We start from the raw sequence: 22389 nt of genomic DNA, 5'->3' as shown, positions 1-22389 counted from the left end.
GATTTTTCAAACTGATCATTTAAAATACATTTATATTACTTATATAACGAGAAAATATTTTTTATTTTTTTACACATGCTCCATATTTATTTTCAGCTATTCTTTTATTATCACTGCTAAAGCAATCTGTTCATTATCGTTACTTCTTAATTCTTCTGAGGACCTCTTCATTTGTGACTCGATCAGTCCACGGGATCTTAAGTATTCTCCTATATAGCCACATCTCAAATGCTTCCAATATTCTGCAAATATCTTCGTTCAAGGTTCATGATTCAACACCACAAAAAAGGATAGAGAGGACAACATCGCAGCATTCTTACTTTATACCAAGAGAGAGGTGGTGGCTCTTGAAGGCCTCCATCCGATTGAAGGTGGATCTAGCTATTCCGATGCGCCATTCTTCATTTATTATGGTGCCGAGGTAATTGTAGTGCGTCAATCTTTCTACTGGGATTTTGGTTGACGTAGAGCTCATAATATTCACTGTAATACGTGATTTTTTTCATAAGTACTTGTATGTTTTTTTAGGTTGTTCGCAAATACTAGGGTGTCATCTGAATATCTGATGTTGTTTTGCCTGTACCCGTTTAGAAGAATGCCTCTTTCAGTTTCGTGCAAAGCTTCGATAATATTCTTTCAGAGTAAAGATTGAATATTAGAGGAGACAAAATGCAGCCTTTACTCACTCCACGTGTTCACCTTCAAGTCTGTTAAAATTTGTTGTTAAAAAAAATTATTTTTTTTAAATACACAACAAAGGCGTTTTTAAGATAAATATTAACCAAATACTAAAAAGGTATACTAAAACAGTTAAAATTATTCTGAAGCTATTTTCTTATGGCATCTTAATGCAATTTACTATTTTTGATGGGAATAAGCCACAATTTAAGTTTAAAATAAGTTTATTTTTGACGTTTGGATTTCCACTTCAGAAATCGAAAAAAAAAGAACTGGAAATTGAAGCGTCAAAAATAAACTTAGTTTAAACCTAAAAATGTGGCCTATTTCCATTAAAAATAGTAAAGGCAGTATAAATTAAGGGCACTTAAAATGGGAGAGTATAAGAACTCGCTGTTCATGTTGTTTTTGAGTACGACCAAATGGTTAGAAAATCACGAGGACTAAATCAACATTATCAATAAACCGGATTAATTACAAATCGCTATACAGGTCACGACATTGTCTTATTAACCATACAACACAATGGCAATCGCTGTGACATGTTACACGTTTCCACCTTTATATTCATTTAACAGTAGGTACGAATTGTCGTAATTGTCATATTGACAAATTTCAAACGAAGTTCTGAAAGAATAAACAAATAATTAATAAAATGTCTATTACGTTGTATACAGTCCAAGAAAAAGTGCAACTTGTAACATGGTACTTTCAGGGTCATTCGATAAACGAAGTAATTGATTTACTTATTGTTGCGTTCGAAAATAGACCCTCACCAAGTGTTACCCGGCCTTGGGTGGGCAGCATTTGGAAAACTGAGATAAACTTTTAAAAATGAGCTGCCCAGTCTTGACGTACGGAGCAGAAACACTTACCTTAACAAAAGCAGCAGCTACCAAACTGAGAGTCACGCAGAGAAGGAGCGGTCCATGTTAGGAATAACTCTGCGAGACAGAATAACCAACGAAGACATCAGGAGAAGAACCGGAGTGACTGACATCATCGAAAAGATAGCCAGACTAAAATGGAGATGGGCAGGACACATAGCCAGAATGACAGATGGGCGATGGACAAAGACGTTCTTGGAATGGAGGCCAAGGGAAGACAAGAGAAGCGTCGGTCGACCACCTACAAGATGGACTGACGATTTAAGAAGACTCAATAAAAACTGGATAAGAGCGGCGCAAGATAGACGGGGTTGGAAACATGAGGAAGAGGCCTATGTTCAGCAGTGGACTCTTGAGGCTGGATGATGATGAAGTGTTACAACAGTTAAAAATACCATTAAACATTTTCAAACTTCGGGATATGTAAACAGTTGTAAAATGTGTCATAAAGGATGAACCACGTGTTAGACCTGAAATTTGCAGTACGATTCCAACCAAAGTTTTGAATTATTTTTAGATTGGTTGTTAATTCCTGCTTCTTTTAGTATTTGCATCATATTGGGCGTTCTGTACTCGATCAAACGCTTTCTAGTTATCAACCAGAGAAGCGTATACGTCGCAGTTGACGTCTCTGCACCTCTGGAATAAGACTTGTATTGAGAACGAAGCTTCTCTCGTAACAGTAACATTTATAAACCCGAACAGGTTGGGGGAAATTTGACGGGAAATTTGACTTTCACACAGCTTGTAAAATCATTTATGGATTATCTTTAGGAACTAGTTTAGGAGATCACTCATGGAGTTTATCGTACGGTATTTTTCGCATTGTATAAGTGCAATAAACTCAGACTTCAGCCATTCTGTTGATATTTCTCCAGAGATTTATATGTTGTTGAGTATCTTTGTGATTATTGCGATTGATTCGTTGTCCATAAATTTGAGTAGTTCTGCTTGTATATTATAGGGTCCTGCTGCTTTGTTATGTGTTGCATTTTGCTGTGTTATTTCAGAAACTTCCTGTTGTAATATTCTTGGTCCATCATTTACCTTTTGGTCTAGATCAAAGATGTTATTTTTTTGGTCTTTAAAAAGTTTCGCTAGGTATTCTTTCCACGTTCTTATTTTACTCTGTTCAAGATGATGTTTCCGTCAAAATCAGTTTCATTTCCTTTTTGTCTCCGTCTTAGTTCACCTGCGAGTTCTTTAACTTTCCTATGTACATTCATGACTATAATTTCTTCACATTTTTCATTGCTTCTTTTTCTTCGGTTTCTCTGATTTTCCTTCTTATTGTTATATTAATCGTTTTATGTTAGCATTCGTAAATCGTATGACTGGTTCTCTTTTCTGCACTTTTTTGAGTTTAACTCGGAATACTCCCACCAGTGGAACGTGGTCCGTCTCCAAATCTGCTCCAGGATAAGTCTTGACATATGTAAAGCTGTTTCGGAATTTTTTATTTACAAAAACGTAATCTATCTGATTTCTAATTGTTCTCCCAACAAGTAAGAGATTTGGTATGAAGAAATCAAGAAATTCAGCAGGCGAAATATGTCCTATTTATTTAAAATTTATAACTTATTTATTTAAAATTTATTTTTCTAACTTTTACAGAACAGTTTCATTGCAAAGTCCCCTACTTGAAGTGAAAACTAGAAGGAATTAATTCATATATACTTACCAAGGAAATTTCTGCAACCACCGGCTGTTACACCCCTGACCCATTCACCTTCAAATACAGACATTTCCCATTTTTTCTTATGAGTTTCATGTAATTCATCTTCCGAGAGAGAATCAGGATTCAAATTACAAATTTCTAATCTGCTGAAATATTTCATAAAATCTTTGAATGAAATCCAGAATTCACCATCTTTGTCAAATGTAAGACCTAACTCTTCCTTTTCTTCTTGTGAAATATATCGCCATTCTGGAGCTCTGTAAATAAAATATTACATTAATACACTCTACTAAAAAACGTATTTATAATCTATCTATCTACTTTCTCTAAGTGATTTATTATATTACTCCTTGAATCCATGATATTTGTCTAATTTCATTGCTATAAGATCTCATTCTCTTAGTTCAAATTTAGTTAAAGGTTCATTATTAAGCAAATATGCTACTCGAACCAATGGTAAAAATACATTTATTTATTTGTAATACTTACTCGTCACTCCAGGCACCATTCCATTCGTCCTCATTACCCCAAGGATTTCGAAGCCTTAGGAGAGGTATTTTACCAGAAACATTTGGAGTATGAATTTCAACGTATTTTATTCTAGTTATACTATATGCATGGCCTCTAATAAGACCTTGTGGTGTGTGAGCTTCTAGAACACGTGGGTCAGGCTGTAAAGAAACAGATTTAAAATGTGTTAAGAATCTTGATTATTGAATATCTAATATATAGAACAAGACAACAAACATACCCAATCCCAGTTGAAAGAAAGGAATAATGGAAGAAAATGGCTGGTGAGGTCGTAACGGTTGTGTTGATGCCAACAAACAGTCTAAAAATTACGACTTAAAGCCCTGACTGACCCTCCACCTGTTAGCTCTGCCAGCATATTCTGTTCCAGAATGGAACATGGTGAGGGCGAGTTTCCAGCGACTCATAACTGAATTTATCGCCTAAGGGTATAAGGCCCGTACAGGAATCTTCCTGATCCTCAATGACTGGTTTGATTGTCATTCTTCAGGAGATTCCACAGTTTTCTTGTAAAAAACAAGACTAGTTGAATATATGAAAAAGAAACAACAGAATCGGCAAAAGAACTGTATAGTACTCTTTAGTCGAAATATATATATATATATATATATATATATATATATATATATATATATATATATATATATATATATATATGTTTAAAATCGTTTCAAAATAATTTTATTCTATTGTTTCAAAATATTTCTATTCTATGTACATATATGTAAATTCTTAGACCTAAGTTTTAATTTGCCTAGACGGCAACCCTGTCAGCCCTAGGCAAAGTCATTACAAGTTTATAAAAGTAGTATGTTTCCATATGTTGCCATAAGAGCACAAAATAAAGAACGTGTGAAGAGATTTCATTTTATAAGTTATTTCTTCACCCTATCGAGCAACTATTTACCACCACGATTAACCAGCACCAGTCAATTTAAATCAACAATTTAAACATACAATTTTTTGGTCATTCGTAGCCGAATTCGGTGGTAAATCGTAACAATTTCAATTTTAAATCATCAATTTGTTAAAAGTAAAGCAACAGTTTCTATTAGTGCATCTGTGCCTTTCAACCCATCAGAGAACGGGACAGCGAGTCAAAAGAACGTTGACAAACACGAAGCGGTGTTCCTGTGGCCAATTTTCTGAGCGATTGCAGACGCGCATCCCTAAAAAGCTGTAAGTCTGTTCCACTTATATACCATCTTAAGATAAATCCTACCCTTAACCTTTATCGCAGTGCTATTTATAGATTCTGGTATTTCAGACTTTTTTGATCTTTTTGAATTTGCATGGTATTATAACTTGTCAGATTTAGAGATATTTACGAACATTTCAATTAAAAAATAAATAATGTCGAGCTCAGATATTGCACAATTAATAAGAAATAGAGGTTCTCTTAAACGTAAATTAACTTCATTAACAAATTTTGTAAATAAAATAATTGATGGTTCACTTAAACCGACATTAGGTGATGTAAATATGCGATACAAAAATAATCTTGAATTATTAAGTCAATTTGAAATTATTCAGCAATCTATTGAGGAGAAATGTTCGGACGATCAATTAGAAATTCATTTTAATGAACGTGATCCATTTGAAAATCATTTTTATACAGCAATTTCATATTTAGAGGAATACATAAACAGCAATTCTTCTCCGGTAATAAATGTCACACCTCAAAATGTAATTAATCACGATCCACTTCAAAATTTTCTTTTGCCTAAAATCAAGCTTCCTACATTTAATGGTGAATATGAGCAGTGGCTCGAATTCAAAACCAATTTTATAAACACTATCGATTCAAATTCATCATTAAGTGCAGGTCAAAAGTTTAACTTTTTAAAAGCTGCGTTGGAAGGTTATGCCAAACGAACAATAGAAGGTTTTACTGATTCCCAAGACTACCATGCTGCATGGAATATGCTTTGCAACAAATTCGATCAAAAAAAGTTTCTAGTCGACACCCACTTAAAATCTATTTTCAATTTAAATTCGATACATAAAGGCACGTTCATGCAATTCAGAGGGTTAATCGATGAAGTTTCAAAGCATTTATCATATTTAGAAGGAATGAAGCTCACTAAAGAGTCTCTATGGGATATGACAATTATTCATGTTGTATACAATAAATTAGACAAAGTAACTCAAAATAAGTGGAAAGAATACCACACTTCTGTCGAATTGCCTCATTTAAATGAATTTCTTGAATTCCTTAAACAGAGACAAGACATATTACAATCTCAAGAAGAGCCTCATTCCTCCTCAATGATAACCGTTAAAAGTCACTCTGGGTTTCAGAAACCTCTACAATCTCGATCACAATTTCATTTAGCAATAAATCAAATTCAGTGCAATTTTTGCAAGAGTGATCATTTAATATATTCTTGCCCCGAATTTTTAAGATTAACAATTAATGACAGATGGGAAAAGATTAAATCTTTAAAACTTTGTCCGAATTGTTTACGTTTTGGTCACTCCAAGGAAAGGTGCAGTAGCGGATCATGTCGTAAGTGTAAACGTAAACACAACACTTTATTACATCAAGATTATTCTCGTTCATATCAAAGTCAAAACACACAGTCAAATGCATACAACAACAATAATCAATACAATTCTCGAGACACAATTCAATCAGTAGGTGCTCATAATCATCCAAATGATAGTGACCAGGTGTCACACAATTCACAAGCAATTTCTCACAATATTCAAACAATTTCAGTCCCAAATCAACAATGTTTAGTTACAGACAGAGATACACAATCTAATATAATTCTGTCGACAGTAACATTCAAAGTTAAAGACCAAAACAATCAATTGCATCAATGTAGAGCTCTGCTCGATTCAGGAGCTCAATCCCATTTGATTACCGAAGAGTTTGTCAAACGGTTAGGGTTACCATTAACCAATACCGAATTAGCTATTATTGGTATTAACCAAGTGGTTTCTACTTTAAAAAAGAAAACTTCAATTACAATTTTCTCAAACAAAAATAATTTCCAATTTCAATTATCTTGTTATGTAACACCATTCATTTCAACCATTCCGTTACAACAATTTGATATCTCTACAATTTCCATTCCTCAAAATATCGAATTGTCTGATCCTACTTTCAATACTCCTCAGAAAGTTGACATGATCATAGGTGCCAGTTTGTTCTGGGAACTGCTATTAGAGGGCAATATTAAATTAGGAAAACATGCACCAGTGCTTCAAAATACCAAACTTGGGTGGGTAATATCTGGTACTGTAATGAATGCGATATCAACGTCGTTATGCAATTTTTCACAATGCTTTATACCAGAAGACAATCAGTTACGTAAATTCTGGGAACTCAATGAGATAAATGAACCTATGATGTTATCAAAAGATGACGTCCAGTGTGAGGAACTATTTACCAAACACACTCAAAGAAATGAAAACGGTCAGTTTGTAGTGAAGTTGCCCTTCAAATATTCTACCGATTTATTGGGAGATTCAAAAGAAATGGCAAAAAACCGATTCATATCACTCGAAAACCGATTCAAAACTCATCCTCAATTTTATCAATTATACAAAAATTTTATACATGAATATATCGATTTAGGTCACATGACCAGGGTAGAAAGTGACATGGTCACTGAACCAACTTATTTCTTTCCCCACCATGGCATATACAAGCCTAGTAGTCTGACTACTCAACTTAGAGTGGTCTTCGATGGATCAAGTCCAAGTAGTTCTGGATGGTCTCTCAATGAGTTACAATATGTTGGACCAAAGGTGCAAAATAACATATTTGACATTTTATTAATTAGATTCCGACTATACAAGTATGTTGTGTCTGCTGACGTTAGTAAAATGTATAGGCAGATCCTTATACATGATGCACACAAGCCCCTTCAACAGATCCTGTGGAGGGACAACCCAGCAGATGAATTTTCAATTTATCAATTAAACACCGTTACGTATGGTTGTACTAGTTCGCCATACTTAGCAATAAAATGCATAAATCAATTAGCAATTGATAACTGTAATACATTACCGACAGCTTCACAGACAATTCTTAATGATTTCTATGTTGATGACCTAGTAACGGGTTCCAATGATCTTTCAGAATTACAAACCCGATGTAAAGATATTTCAGACATATTAAAATCAGCACAATTCATACTTAGAAAATGGGTTACAAATAATCCGAGTGTTCTCTTGAACATTCCATGTTGCGATATTCCTAATGAAATTTTAAATTTCGGTGAACACGAAAGCTGTAAAACCTTAGTTGTACAATTTAATAGTAACAAAGACATTCTAAAATTTAAAATATCTTCAATTCCACATGATAATTCGATTACTAAGAGAAAGATATTGTCTATCATTTCACAAATCTGGGATCCTCTTGGTCTTCTCTCTCCAGTAATTGTACTTTCTAAACTCATAATTCAGAAATTATGGACCTTCAAATTAAATTGGGACGAAAAGGTTCCACATGACATTTATATTAAATGGACACAATTTTACAATCAATTGTCCCAACTCAATCAATTAGAGATTCCTAGACATGTTCTTGGATCCAATCATTCCATACTAGACATTCATTGTTTCTGCGATGCATCTCAAGATGCTTATGCAAGCTGTATATATTTCCGAAGCATAGATGCAAGTGGCAATTATCAAAGTCATTTAATTTGCTCCAAAAGTAAAGTTGCACCATTAAAGCGACTCACCATTCCCAGATTAGAGTTATGTGCTGCTCTACTGGGAGCACAATTAACAGCCCAAGTTGTCAATGCCAGTTCACCGTCAGTACCGATATACTATTGGTCCGACTCTCAGATAGTAGTATGTTGGGTAAAAAAGGATGCTAATCAGTTACAACAATTCGTAGGCAATCGCGTCGCCAAAATTCAACAGTTAACCAACAAGGATGATTGGTATTATGTTAATACTAAAGAAAATCCTTCAGACCTGGCTTCCAGAGGAGTTTTACCAGAAGATCTAGCTAACCGTGAATTATGGTGGAAGGGGCCAATTTTTCTACGTGGTCCTATAGACAAACCCGCACCTCCTGCAATGTCTGAAATCGAACTTCCTGAACAAAAGGTTAAACGTTCGATGTTATTGGCTACCCATTCGGTACCACTCTTTCTATTCTCTCGATTTTCTAATATTTCAACGTTAAAACATGTCGTTAGTTATTGTCTTCGATTTCGTAATAACGCGTGTAAAAAAAGGTCAGAAAGAACGATAGGCCCTTTAACTCTTTCCGAAGTAGAAGAAGCATCATTGCGGTTAATAAAACTTGCACAATTGGATTCATTTGCGGAGGAAATATCTATTTTAAATTCCAATAAACCATTACCAATCAAACATACTTTCAAATCTTACTCCATTTTTAGATGAAAATCATGTATTACGAGTAGGGGGTCGACTTAGATTATCTGGACTAGACTTTAACTCTAAACACCCTATATTAATTTCATCTAATCATCCTTTCACTAAGTTGCTATTTGAGCATAAACATAAAGTCCTATTACATGCAGGTCCTCAACTCCTTCTCTCAGCAATTCGACAATATTATTGGCCAATTCGGGGGAGAGACCTTGCAAGAAAAACGGTAAGAAATTGTCTTACTTGTTTTAAATTTAAACCTACATTTGCCAGTTGTCCAATGGCCAGTTTGCCCGAAGCTCGCACAACCCCATCACTGCCATTTCAGCACTGTGGCATAGATTTTGCAGGACCATTTTTACTAAACAATAAATCGGGTAGGGGAGCCAAAGAAATAAAAGGTTACGTTTGTGTTTTTGTATGTTTTTGTACCAAAGCAGTTCATCTTGAACTCATTACAAATCTCACAACCGACTGTTTCCTATCCTGCTTGAAGCGTTTCATAGCTCGACGAGGTATCCCCAATGACATTTATTCAGATAATGGATCCACTTTCGTTGGAGCTCGCAATGAACTTAAGCAATTTGGTCAATTTCTTTTAAAAAATAATACTTATATTCACAATTACGCTATTGATCATAATATAAAGTGGCATTTCATTCCACCGTATGCGCCTAATTTTGGCGGTCTTTGGGAGGCGGCAGTTAAAAGCATGAAACACCATTTAAAGAGGGTGTTACTCGACAAAAAACTTATCTACGAAGATTTTAATTCTCTGCTAATTCAGATCGAGGGAGTCTTAAATTCTAGACCTATGTTTGCACTCTCTAATGACCCAACTGACCTAACGCCACTTACTCCTTCCCATTTCCTGATTGGCCGTTCTATTACAACCATTCCCGATACTGACTTAAGCACAATCCCGATAGGCAGGCTCTCCAACTACAAAACGATTCGTCATATATATCAACAATTTTGGAATCGTTATGTGAAAGAATACGTTTTGCAACTGCAACAGCAATACAAATGGAAAGAATCTTCGTCCCATTTGAAGATTGGAACTTTAGTGTTAATTCGCAGTTATCAACAACCACCATGTAGATGGCCTTTGGGACGTATTATTAACTTGCATTCCGGTAAAGATAAACTTTCAAGAGTGGCAGAGGTAAAAACAAACAATAAGACTGTTATTCGCTCTGTTCGTCATTTGTGTCCGTTACCAATGCAGCAAGAGAGTGTTAGTGATAGTATTGATACATAAGACTTTATTTATATTTATAATCTATTTTGAAGGTACCCTTCAACGGGGGAGTTTGTTTAAAATCGTTTCAAAATAATTTTATTCTATTGTTTCAAAATATTTCTATTCTATGTACATATATGTAAATTCTTAGACCTAAGTTTTAATTTGCCTAGACGGCAACCCTGTCAGCCCTAGGCAAAGTCATTACAAGTTTATAAAAGTAGTATGTTTCCATATGTTGCCATAAGAGCACAAAATAAAGAACGTGTGAAGAGATTTCATTTTATAAGTTATTTCTTCACCCTATCGAGCAACTATTTACCACCACGATTAACCAGCACCAGTCAATTTAAATCAACAATTTAAACATACAATATATATATATATATATATATATATATATATATATATATATATATATATATATATATATATATATATATATAGAGATAATTCATAATGTCGTGGACCTGACGTCATCATTTAGTGACGTCGATTTACGGACGAAACAATAATATCAGGCATTTCCAAAAACATGCAGTTCTGTTCAGTGCGTTATCGTAGCGAGACAGAGACGAACTAGTTTTTTGCGTTAGTGAAATAGCTTTAATATTTTAATTTTTTTGGGAAAAATCGTTTTTAATATTTTATAGTGAGGTGCTATTTATATTCAGTGCGTTTCAAGTCGTTTTTAATATTTTACAGTGAGATCCTAAAAATGTAAGTTAAATTATTTTTATTTTAATATTTTTTTGAAAATAACTTATATGTTTTGTACACTTACGACAAATTAATAAATTCAAAAAATTCACTTTTAAAAGTGTGTAAAATCTGATAACTTTATTGTTTATTTTAATATTTCTTGCAAAAAATTAATGTGTTTTGTAAACGCTTATGATAAATTAATAAATTAAAATGAAAAGTTCTTTTAGAGTGTGTAAAGCATTTAGTTCCTAGAGTGTATAAAGCCAAAGGGGCTCAGCTAGAAATTAAATGCTTTACACAATTTTAAAGTACTTTTCTTTTCAATTCATTTTTTTGTAAATGTTTTTCTCAAACATAACTAATATTTAACATTTTATCTATTATTTAAAACCTAGCGGTTTTACAGGGAAAGTAACAATGGAAAAGTGGTCCATGGACAAGGGAGACAAATTATTTTTAACGTTTATTTATTTATGAAACGGGAAAAAGATTTAAGATATTGCATAACTCCTTTGCCCCTAATAGAGCGAGTTGCCCAAGCAACTGGTACCTCAGAAAGTACAGTGAAGAGGATAATTAAGGAAGGTAAAAACAAACCAGCAACTTCACAATTTTTATCACCCAGAACAAGTATTTGCAAGCCCAATCCCAAGTCATCAGTCAATCCATTTGATGAACACGTTATAAGAAATACCATTTACACGTTTGCTACTATCCACAAAAGAAGACCTACCATGAAAGCTGTTTACGAATCTGTTAGAAACGAAGGAATTGTAACTGGTAAACTATCTTCCTTCAGCAAAATTGTGAAGAAATTAGGATTTAGGTAGAGAACAGTGGAAGACAATAGGAAACTTTTAATCGATAAAACTGACATAAGAGCCAAACGAACAGAATTTTTAAGAAAACTCAAAAAGTATAAATCTGAAAGTAAGATATTTTTATTTATATTATAACTAATTTTAAAGTAATTCTCAATATTTTTGTAGATAGAAATATTGTATATAGTGATGAAACTTATATACATAGTTCCCACACAGTTCCAAAAGGTTGAGATGATGGACGAAACAAGTGCATAAAATCTCCGGTATCTAAAGGGCAACGACTGATCATCTTACATTGTGGTGGTAAAAATGGATTTGTCGAAAATGCTGCTCTCATTTTCAAATCCGGACAAAAAACTGGTGATTATCATGATGACATGAATCACCAGAATTATATGAAGTGGTTGAAAGACAAACTTCTTCCCAATTTACCTTCCAATTCAGTTTTGGTAATAGACAACGCCTCATATCATAATGTGACTCGTGAAAAATGTCCTACATCGGCTTCGAAAAAAGACATCATGAAAAAATGGTTGACAGAAAGAAACATATTTTTCGATGAAAGCGAAACAAAACCAGAGCTCTACAGTAAGGTACTCATTGCAAAACCTAAAAATCCAGTATATGCTGTAGACCAATTGTTAGCACAGCACGGCCACTCGGTTTTACGTTTACCACCATATCATCCGGAACTTAACCCAATTGAAAAGATATGGGCCATTTTAAAAAATGAAGTTGCAGCAAAAAAACCCGACTTTTAAATTAGCAGATGTTTTAGAACTAGCAAAAATCAGGCTAAATGAAATCACGCCAGAAATATGGGCAAATACTTGCAGGCATGTTGATAAAGTAGAAGAAGAGTATTTCAGCCGAGAATACATCCTGGATGAAGCGCATGAAATCATTATAAATTTAGATGACGATAGCGAATCATCTGAAACAGAACTGTCTGATAGTGACGACGACTACGGCTACAACAACGACCTATAAATACCAACTACTCAAGGTGACAAGCTAGGTATTTCGTCCCTCCATGTATATTTTTTAGTTCTTTTAACATTTTATTAATTATTTCATTTCTTATTTCGTTTAAATTAACGTGTATGTGTGTGTCTTATCGTGCGTAACCTAATATACCGTCTTCATGTAGATGCTGCATTAATATTCTTAAATACTTATAGACTATTCCGGTTGCACAGTCACATTGAGTATATAATATCAGTACCATCTAGAGAGTGTCATATAACCCCATAAAAGTAAATAGTTTATCACCGTCCATCCAAGTGCAAGAATGAAATTCCACAGTTCAGTCCAGCGTGCTGGAGAAAGAAGAAGAACGATAGAACATTCATTATTAAAGGTAGTGTACATTTAATTTAAATACACAGACAATTTAATTAATTGATAACTTTGTATTTAACTTATTTCGTCTTAAAACATAATACCAGCAGAAGTGGTTCTAATTTATTTAAACAATAATTGTTTTTAAACAAATTCTATAAATCAATTTCATCTGCCCGCACAAATTTATTTTCGCTCTTCTGTATCATTCTGAATAAAAAAGGTTTATTGTAATTTTTCTCAAAAGTTGATCGTTTTCAACTTATAAAATTTAAAATTGAAAAAAAAAAAACGAAAATGACGATTTTTAATGACCAAAAACACACAATTATTTTTGAATTCACCAAATCTTGTTCTATCAGTTTCTTATACTTTTGTTTGGCCTATTTGGTTTAAAACATTGTTTTTACACAGCAATTCTGAAGACGAGAAGTCGTAAATTTTTATTACATCTTTCAATGTGAGATTAAATAAAAATGCGATGACTAACTGTAACTGAATGTTTAAGATTAGAGAAACATAATACCTATGTCATGTTTATTGGAAACACTCGACATCATTCGCACGTGCAAATCCTACCCTGTCGACCAATTTCCTATGAAATTAAAATGGTGCATGTTTTTAGGATCCATTTATTTTTTCGGGCATGCGTATTTACGAGGTCCAGGAGATTTTGAAACATTTCTACCTATATGAAGCGGCAAGATAGGCCTGTAGGAAAAAAATCATTCGCCGAGAAAAAAAAAACAACTACTGGTAGAATAAAGAATTAGCAGGATCTTGTTAAACATAGAACGAATCATACACTGTGCACTTTGTTTATTTGAAGAGGACACACTCTTAATATTTCAGAAATACGACATAATATAAAGAAATGCCAAAAAAAATCAACAACTTGAGGGTGACACTTTTTAGCGCTAACGTCATAAACGTCAGATTCACTCCGTCCCTAGTGGAAATACCACTTAAATGTTATTAAATGGCGTTATGTATCAAGTCATACATCATTTAAAGGTTCTGGTATATCTGTATTCAATCATACTCTTTTGTCTTTGATACCAACCTAAATTTGTTAATTAATCGTTGTTTAAAATTGACTCTCTTTAAACTTAATGCGCCTATGCTCCCGTGTTGTGTTATGTCAGAAAGACTCTAAAGAACATTATAAAAATTTACACTCACACACAAAAAATTACACAGTTTACTGTTGCACTTTTTAAACTTTTTTTTTATATCTCTGCAAAACTTGAATAAGGGGCTGTTTTAAATCATGAAGAGATATTGGTTGTGATTTGTAGACCTCAAATTTTTAGCACTCCTTCGACCAAAATGTGGTGGATCCCCGTCTTGCTGAAAATGTAGGTTATTTTTATTAATCAAAAAATTTCCTTCGTCATCTAGTTGACTTTCCACACTATCAAGCAAGGTTCGATAACGTTATCTAAAAGTTCCAAATATTTTTCACCCGTCAAATTTCCTTCAATAAATACCGGTCAGATAACAGCGTTTTCTAAAATTTCAGGCAACATTTATTTTCTGCTGCGTTTGGTACGGAGCTTTAAGAAAAATATGTGGATTTGATCATCCCAATAGCAAAAGTTATGCCCATTGACTAATCCACATCAAAAGAACTGAAATTTCTTGGGAGTTACGCTTACTTCTTATCAATTCACAAAATTTAACTCCACCATTGGGATCATCTTCATTTAGTTCGTTCAATACATGTATCTTATACGGGTGAAATGTGTGCATATGAAGAGCATTCTGTACAGAGACTACAGAGGCTGCTAGTTTTCTGATGGATGTTGTTCGATCCATACCAAAATGTCTAACTACTTCTGTGTGTTTTCGTCTAAAACTCTTTTCCGTTACGTTTCTTATTCAAGACAGAACCTGTATTCAAAAATTCCGGAGTAGCATTAACACATACTTATGATCGACATGTTTGTCTGGGATTCTTTCATTAAATAATTTCGGTCCTTTCAGGTAATTTATAAATCATTTTAATAATTGTCAGTACTAGCAATATCTATTAAAGATAGACAATTTACTAATAAAGAAATTTATTATTAGAAATTTATTTACCATAAAACTTAATCCTGTTATTGTAATTATCACTACGACTTTCGTATGTCGTTATTGTAATTATTGTTTTGTCACTATTATTATTACTTTTTAAATTATCACAATAATACGGAGGCGTATGTAAATGTTAAAGAGAACCAATTTTAAACAAAGATTAAAAACAATGTTATCAAATGCAAAACAATATATTTCAACACAGATTTACGAGACATTTTAACTGAGGTATGATTTGATAACTAACGCCATTAGAAATAGTAGGAAGGGGTGGAAGGGGTTGAATCTGACGTTTATGATATTAACGCTAAAAAGTGTCCACCTCAAGTTAAAAGTTTACGTGTTTCGACATTTCTTTCCAACATGTCGCATTTCTGAAATATTGAGAGTGAGTCATTTTCAAATAAACACAGTGTATACTGTATAGTTATCAAAGATCTAGAAGGTAGAAAAATGTACGCAGATACAGCTTTTAGCTAAGAAACAAGTAGTTAAACGAATACTATAAAGGAAATGCTACGAGACATGCCTTGTTAAGCCTCGCCAAATCTAAAGCAGTCGAGAAAAGTAATGATTGTCCGAATTAGACCAGAAACGTGGATCCATTATTCTAAAGATTTACTAACAGAAAACTTAAAGGGAAGAAGTTAAAAATGTTACTTACGACTTTAAGATGTTTTAGACTAATTAAGTGTGATCTATTTACAATGGAAGAAATAAAAAAACATCTAGATTGAGAAGCAACAAAACACATTACACTGCGGCGGTTTACGTTAGGATAGAGAATCGGTTAAAAATGGAATACCAAAAGAAACGATAGAATACCACAATTTACATGATTATAAAAGATAGGACTTCATGATCCGATTTGATCCAAATGGATATTAACTGCTGGGGATAGAAAAAATATACATAATGTACCTACATAAAAATAATTGCGATATACAACGGCGATCGTTTACGTATCAACTGATATAATAGAATTCAATACTCTCAAAATTATTTAACAACTTCTCTTCCACACGAGAATATTGTTTATTACATGTTTATAGTAAAATACAACATATAAATGAAAAAATAAATGGCATATGTATTATTTTACCTCAATCGAACAAGCCATAAGGGAACTTCTTTCATAGGCCTTAACCATGATTTGGAACAGATTTGGTGGACTAGATTCCATTTCGTACATTTCAGAAACGCCACCAGTAAAATCTTCCATGGCTTCGCATGTTGAACCCCCCTTCAATGTTTCATAGGAACCATTTAATCTAAAACAATTATTTTTATTTTAAAATGCACAACAAAGGCGTTTTTACGATAAACATTAACCAAATACTAAAAAGGTATACTAAAACAGTTAAACTTATTCTGAAGCTATTTTCTTCTGGTATCTTAATGCAATTTACTATTTTTGATGGGAATAAGCCACGATTTAAGATTAAAAAAAGTTTATTTTGGACGTTTGGATTTCCACTTCAGAAATCGAAAAAAAAATGAACTGGAAATTAAAGCGTCAAAAATAAACTTAGTTTAAACTTAAATTGTGGCCTATTTCCATTAAAAATAGTAAAAGCAGTATAAATTAAGGGCACTTAAAATGGGAGAGTATAAGAACTCGCTGTTCATGTTGTTTTTGAGTACGACCAAGTGGTCAGAAAATCACGAGGACTAAATCAACTAAACCAACGTTATCAATAAACCGGATTAATTACAAATCGCTATACAGATCACGACATTGTTTTATTGACCATACAACACAATGATAATCGCTGTGATATGTTACACGTTTCCACCTCTATATTCATTTCACAGTAGTAGGTACGAATTGTCGTAATTGTCACATTGACATTAAAAATTTCAAACGAAGTTCTGAAAGAATAAACAAATAATTAATAAAATGCCTATTACGTTGTATACCTTCCAAGAAAAAGTGCAACCTGTTGTATACCAACCTGTCGATGAGGAGCGTCAAATAGGGATATTGATATTTGTGCTTTTGTGGAAGCTAGTGAACCCTGCAATAGTGTACAAATTGCTAGGGAAGTTAACGTGAATGCTTGAACTGTCCAGCGAGTTCTCAAAAGGAATGGGTATCACTGTTATAGTGATACAACCAACACAAGAATTATTTCCGGAAGATAACTTTAGGCCGATGGAGTTTTGTGAATTTGTTGGATAAACAGAATGAAAATGTAAGTACACTTTTTAAGAAATATCTTATTTTCTGACGTATCTTCATTTTCATTACATAAAAAACACAATCCATCCGTTACAAGGTATTATTCTCGGAAAAATAAGCACCTCAATGTTGCAGTGCGAACGCAGCATCCGCAAAAGTTAAATGTTTGGACTGGGATGTTGGGCGACCATATTATCGGTCCATTTTTTATCTATGGAAACCTAAACGGGCCCAAATATTTACAACTTTTACAGAATGAGATCATTCCGGCAGTTCCGCCTTCCCGTTAATTTTCAGGAGGTTTATTTGCAACAGGATGAGTGTTCGGCTCACAACTCTAGAGCAACTATTGACTTCCTCAATCAAACGTTTCCTGATCGACTGATAAGTACACGTGGTACAATTAAATGGCCCGCTAGATCCTGTGACTTAGCGCCTAACGATTTCTTTTTTTGGGGTTTTCCCAAAAAAACATTTATAGGCATCAATTTGAAAAGGCCACAAACCTAGTCGAATTAAAGGCAAAAATACTTAATTTTTCTGCAAGCATTACACCAGTCCTACTCCAAAATATAAGGAGAAATCTGTATGACAGATTTGGTTACTGTTTAGCACAAGGATGTGGAATATTTGAGCCCTTAATTCAATTATCTGCTTTCTTAATTTTTATTTTTAGTTAGGTACATTTTACGAAGTTTGTAGGTTCTTAATTAGGTAGTATTTTTTATGTTTAAGTTTGGAAGAATTTTATTGTTTTTTTATTTAAAAGTACAAACGATTCTTATTCTCATTTTTTATCTTCTTCCTTGTCTTATTGTTATAAGCTTTGTCCATAAAATTTGTACAATTTTCAGTGACAATAAAGCATATTACTTATGTATTTACATTTATTTGTATTGCTATTAAGACTAAAAAATATCCAAAAAATTAGTTTTAGAGCATTATAATAAATATACTCTAGAGATGCGATTGCAATAAATCTTAACTCCTATGGTCAACAAAACAATGTATATAGGGGTGTGCCAAAAGAAGCGAGACAGTGGAATATTTCGCGAAATCTAAGACTCCCATTTTTTTATTGTAGATGTGGAGTCCTCATGAAAAAATAACTTTAATTCGAAAGATTTTTGTCGAATTAAACTAGGGTATCAGCAAAAAAGGATTTATCCTGATAGCCTAGGAGAATTATAGACACGATGAAAGATGTCGAGAAATGCAATTCTACATGAAAAACAAGTGCTGCGGAAAAAGAAGAAAAGAGACTGTAACATAGTAAGAATGAACGTATAGAATGTATACGACATGCATAGAATAAGAGACCACTTTCCCACATAGTACACAATCTGCGCATCTAATCAACAACAAAAACACATGTCAACTGCTAAATAGAAAACTGAATAAAACATGAGAATGGGCAAACTTATCAATAATGGAAGGAAAAGGTCAACCGATTAACTGACACAACACTACACAGAAACAAAAATATACAGACACTCACTTAGAGCCACCCGTTTTTTATTGCTTCCTTAGTATTGGGTCGTTCCCGGTTACCATCAACCAGTGGTTTACCAGTAACCCGTTACTGCCTTTGACTTTCTTTTTATATACTTTGACTTTCTTTTTATATAGACAACTGGACAATTAGAATGTAATTATAATTTCGAATTGTTTCTAATACCCCTGTGTCCGTTTCTTCTCGATCGATGATGATAAAATAAAATGTTGAAGTCGTGGAGTAAAATAGAGTTTTATTGACAGCTACTAAATTATTACACTATAGCTGTTGTTAAGGTAAAAATTTATAATAGACTGCGTCCCAAATTAGTCCCGAAGCTTTATTTTTAATCACTAAAATGCTACGATTCATCAAATAAGTGTAGTGCCCCCTGCATAGAACAAAAACCTTTGACTTTTGAAAGCTGGCAAATATAATTTGAACCTAGGAAATGATTGCAATCATTTCATCAATAATTGTTTCCTAATAATTTCAGAACAAACTGTAATTAAGCTACTAATCGATATGTTTCACAATTATACACGGTGAAACTATAAACATTAGGGAAATTAAGATTATTGTGAGATTACAAATTAATGGACTAGAAGACATTAGAAAAAAATAAAAATTACAGCTTAAGCAAATGCACACAATCACTCACACGGCATATAACTCTTGAAGACGGTACGGAAATTCTCCACAACTACTAACATTCTACGGGCGACCCAGGTCGCGGACTCTAAGGTGTCAATAACACTAATCAACTCCCACAGGCTAACTTGGCAGCTTTGGCAGAATTTACTGTTGCTACAGGAAGTTTGTAGTAAGACTTTATTTGGCAGGGTATTCGGGTGTTAGTGGAGAGCTTATATCTAACAGATTTACCGAAGTTTAGATGACTCGGATAATACTTAATGTAAGACATACCTTAATATTTTGAGAATAGTTGAAGTCACAGCAATGAATATTGACAAGTATATACCGTAAAAAGACTTAAAAATCTGAAATGAAGTTATTACTAAAAATAATAATTATTTTTTACTTACTTTGCGTAGGCCTTTTCTAACAGAGCACTCCAAAATTCATTATCTTCGGCAGAATGTAAAAATACTAGTTCTCCTCTATATGTGGGTAACCGATCGTCAATTACTATGTCTATCCATTTTCCGTATTGCCAAAATCTAAAATAATTTTTAAAATATATTACAACTTTGAAATTTTTATTCATTTAAAGCATCTGATATAATAACTATATAAATATATAATAACTACAGCAAAAAGTACATTTATAAAAATTTCAATAATGGCTGAATTAAACAATGAAAAAACATTCTGCCGGAATTAAATATCATTATAATTTAGTTCCAAATGCTAAGTGATGATAAAATCTGACCACCGGAGCGAACCAGCAGACATCCAATAAAATTTTCGATTTATTTGAGTATAGTATAGTTTTATTTCCAAAATCAAAATAACAAATTGTGGTCAGTTTCGAAATTTTGTATAACGGACTCTCCTCGCTTCATTAATGGACTTTTCCAACTGTCTGCTGTGACTATAAATATGAAAATGAAAATTCAACTGATGTTTTACTAATAAATCTTTTTGACGCACTTATTGTGAATATTGTATGTATATTAAGACAATAGTAGCAATCTGATTCTCGAAGCGTGAACACGTACCGTCATTCAAAGCGCTAGAGAACTTCCTTATCGTAAAACTACCTAATTAACTAGTAATTATCTTATCAGCATCAAAAAATTGTTAAAGTGAAAAGTAACAAAAACTAAGTGATTAGTCAAACAACCAAAAGAAATATGTTCCCTTCGGGGAACTAATTAGGATTTGATAATAATGGCCAACCAATTTATCAACAAATAAATACTATACAGGATGTCCCAACAATAAATAATCAGAGCCAGTCAAACCAAACAGCAGTAAAACCGCAAGTACCATTTTTGTATTTTAATCAAACACCATCTGCTAACCAGACAACAAATCAAATGTCATGCCTAAACCAAATATCTATTCCAACCCAAATAGCTATACCAAACCAAGTACAATTTCCTAGTCAATCAACTGCACAAAATATTCATAACACTCAAAACCCTATTCAGCCTCTAGCTGAACTAACCCTAGCGACGTAGAACTTAACGAAACAGAAAACGAAAATAAACATCCTTGGCAAGAAGTTGGCAATAAGAGAGAAAGGGTGAAAAGACAAAAAACTTCAGAAATTCCCAACCAAATCCAAACACAAAACAGATTTGATTCCCTCTCAAAAGAAAATCTAGATGAACAAACAGACAATTTATAAAATACACCAAACACAAATATAACCAAAAAAGATCCCTCACCACCACCAATCTATATTTATGGAGTTACTGACTATAGTGCTATGATAGCAAACCTTTCAACTGCAACTGCGGCCGAAACCTATTATACCAAAACCATTTCAAATAATACAGTAAAAATTAACCCTACAAACTCAGACACCTACAGGAGACTCATACAGCACCTTAGAAAAGAAAACATTGTACATCACACTTACCAACCGAAACAAGAGAGGGCCTATAGAGTTGTCATAAGAGGATTACATCATTCAACACCCACAGGAGATATCTCGCATGAATTAAATAATAAGGGTTTTAAAGTTCGCAACATAATTAATGTTAGACATAGAGTTACCAAAGAACCATTGCCCTTATTCTTTGTCGATATAGAGCCAAATGAAAACAACAAAAACATATTTAACCTGCAAGTCCTACGAAACTGCATAATAACAGTAGAACCACCTAGAATAAAAAATACAATAGTACAATGCACAAGGTGTCAAAAATACGGACACTCAAAAAGTTACTGCCTGAGGCCATTCGCCTGTGTTAAATGCGGTGGATCACATGATACAAAAACCTGCAAAAAAGCACGCGACACACCAGCAACATGTGCCTTATGTAATGGCAATCATCCAGCAAACTATAAAGGATGTGCTATATATAAAGACCTAGTAAATTCGAAAAACAAAAATATAACAAGCAGCATTCCTGTACCTAGAGTTGCAAGCCTAAATAATAATAACAATAATGCTCACCACATACGCCAATCACATGTAACATATGCTCAAGTTGCTGCAACTAATACTTCCTCACAAGACAACAACAATAATTCAGACCTTTCAAATAAACTTACAGAATTCCTCAACGAATTTAAAAATATGTTTGCACAATTGATAAACCAAAACAGCATGATACTAAGCATGCTTACAACAGTGATAAATAGAACGTCGTAATGGCTAACTCACTTAGAATCGCAGAGTGGAACGCAAATGGTCTAACAAACCATGTGCAAGAAATTATACTATTTCTAATTAAACAAAATA

At 33.4% G+C, this 22389-nt stretch overlaps 1 protein-coding gene across 5 annotated transcripts in view; it reads right to left on the bottom strand.

Annotated features, from left to right (window-relative positions):
- Positions 1-22389, bottom strand: part of LOC140443464 (calpain-A-like) — a 343829-nt gene that overhangs the window by 126885 nt on the left and 194555 nt on the right. For all 5 annotated transcript variants that reach the window (XM_072534748.1, XM_072534749.1, XM_072534745.1 and 2 more), the window contains 4 exons: positions 20057-20191; positions 16436-16604; positions 3733-3914; positions 3247-3500 (listed from right to left, as the gene is read on the bottom strand). In XM_072534748.1, coding sequence (XP_072390849.1) covers positions 3247-3500; positions 3733-3914; positions 16436-16604; positions 20057-20191 — 740 coding nt within the window. The remainder of the gene's footprint in view (positions 1-3246; positions 3501-3732; positions 3915-16435; positions 16605-20056; positions 20192-22389) is intronic.

This window comes from Diabrotica undecimpunctata, chromosome 6 (assembly GCF_040954645.1).
Source record: "Diabrotica undecimpunctata isolate CICGRU chromosome 6, icDiaUnde3, whole genome shotgun sequence".
In the NCBI taxonomy this organism is placed as follows: Eukaryota; Metazoa; Arthropoda; class Insecta; order Coleoptera; family Chrysomelidae; genus Diabrotica; species Diabrotica undecimpunctata.
Note: the sequence above shows the minus strand (reverse complement) of the source record. Positions and strands in the feature narration are given on the sequence as shown.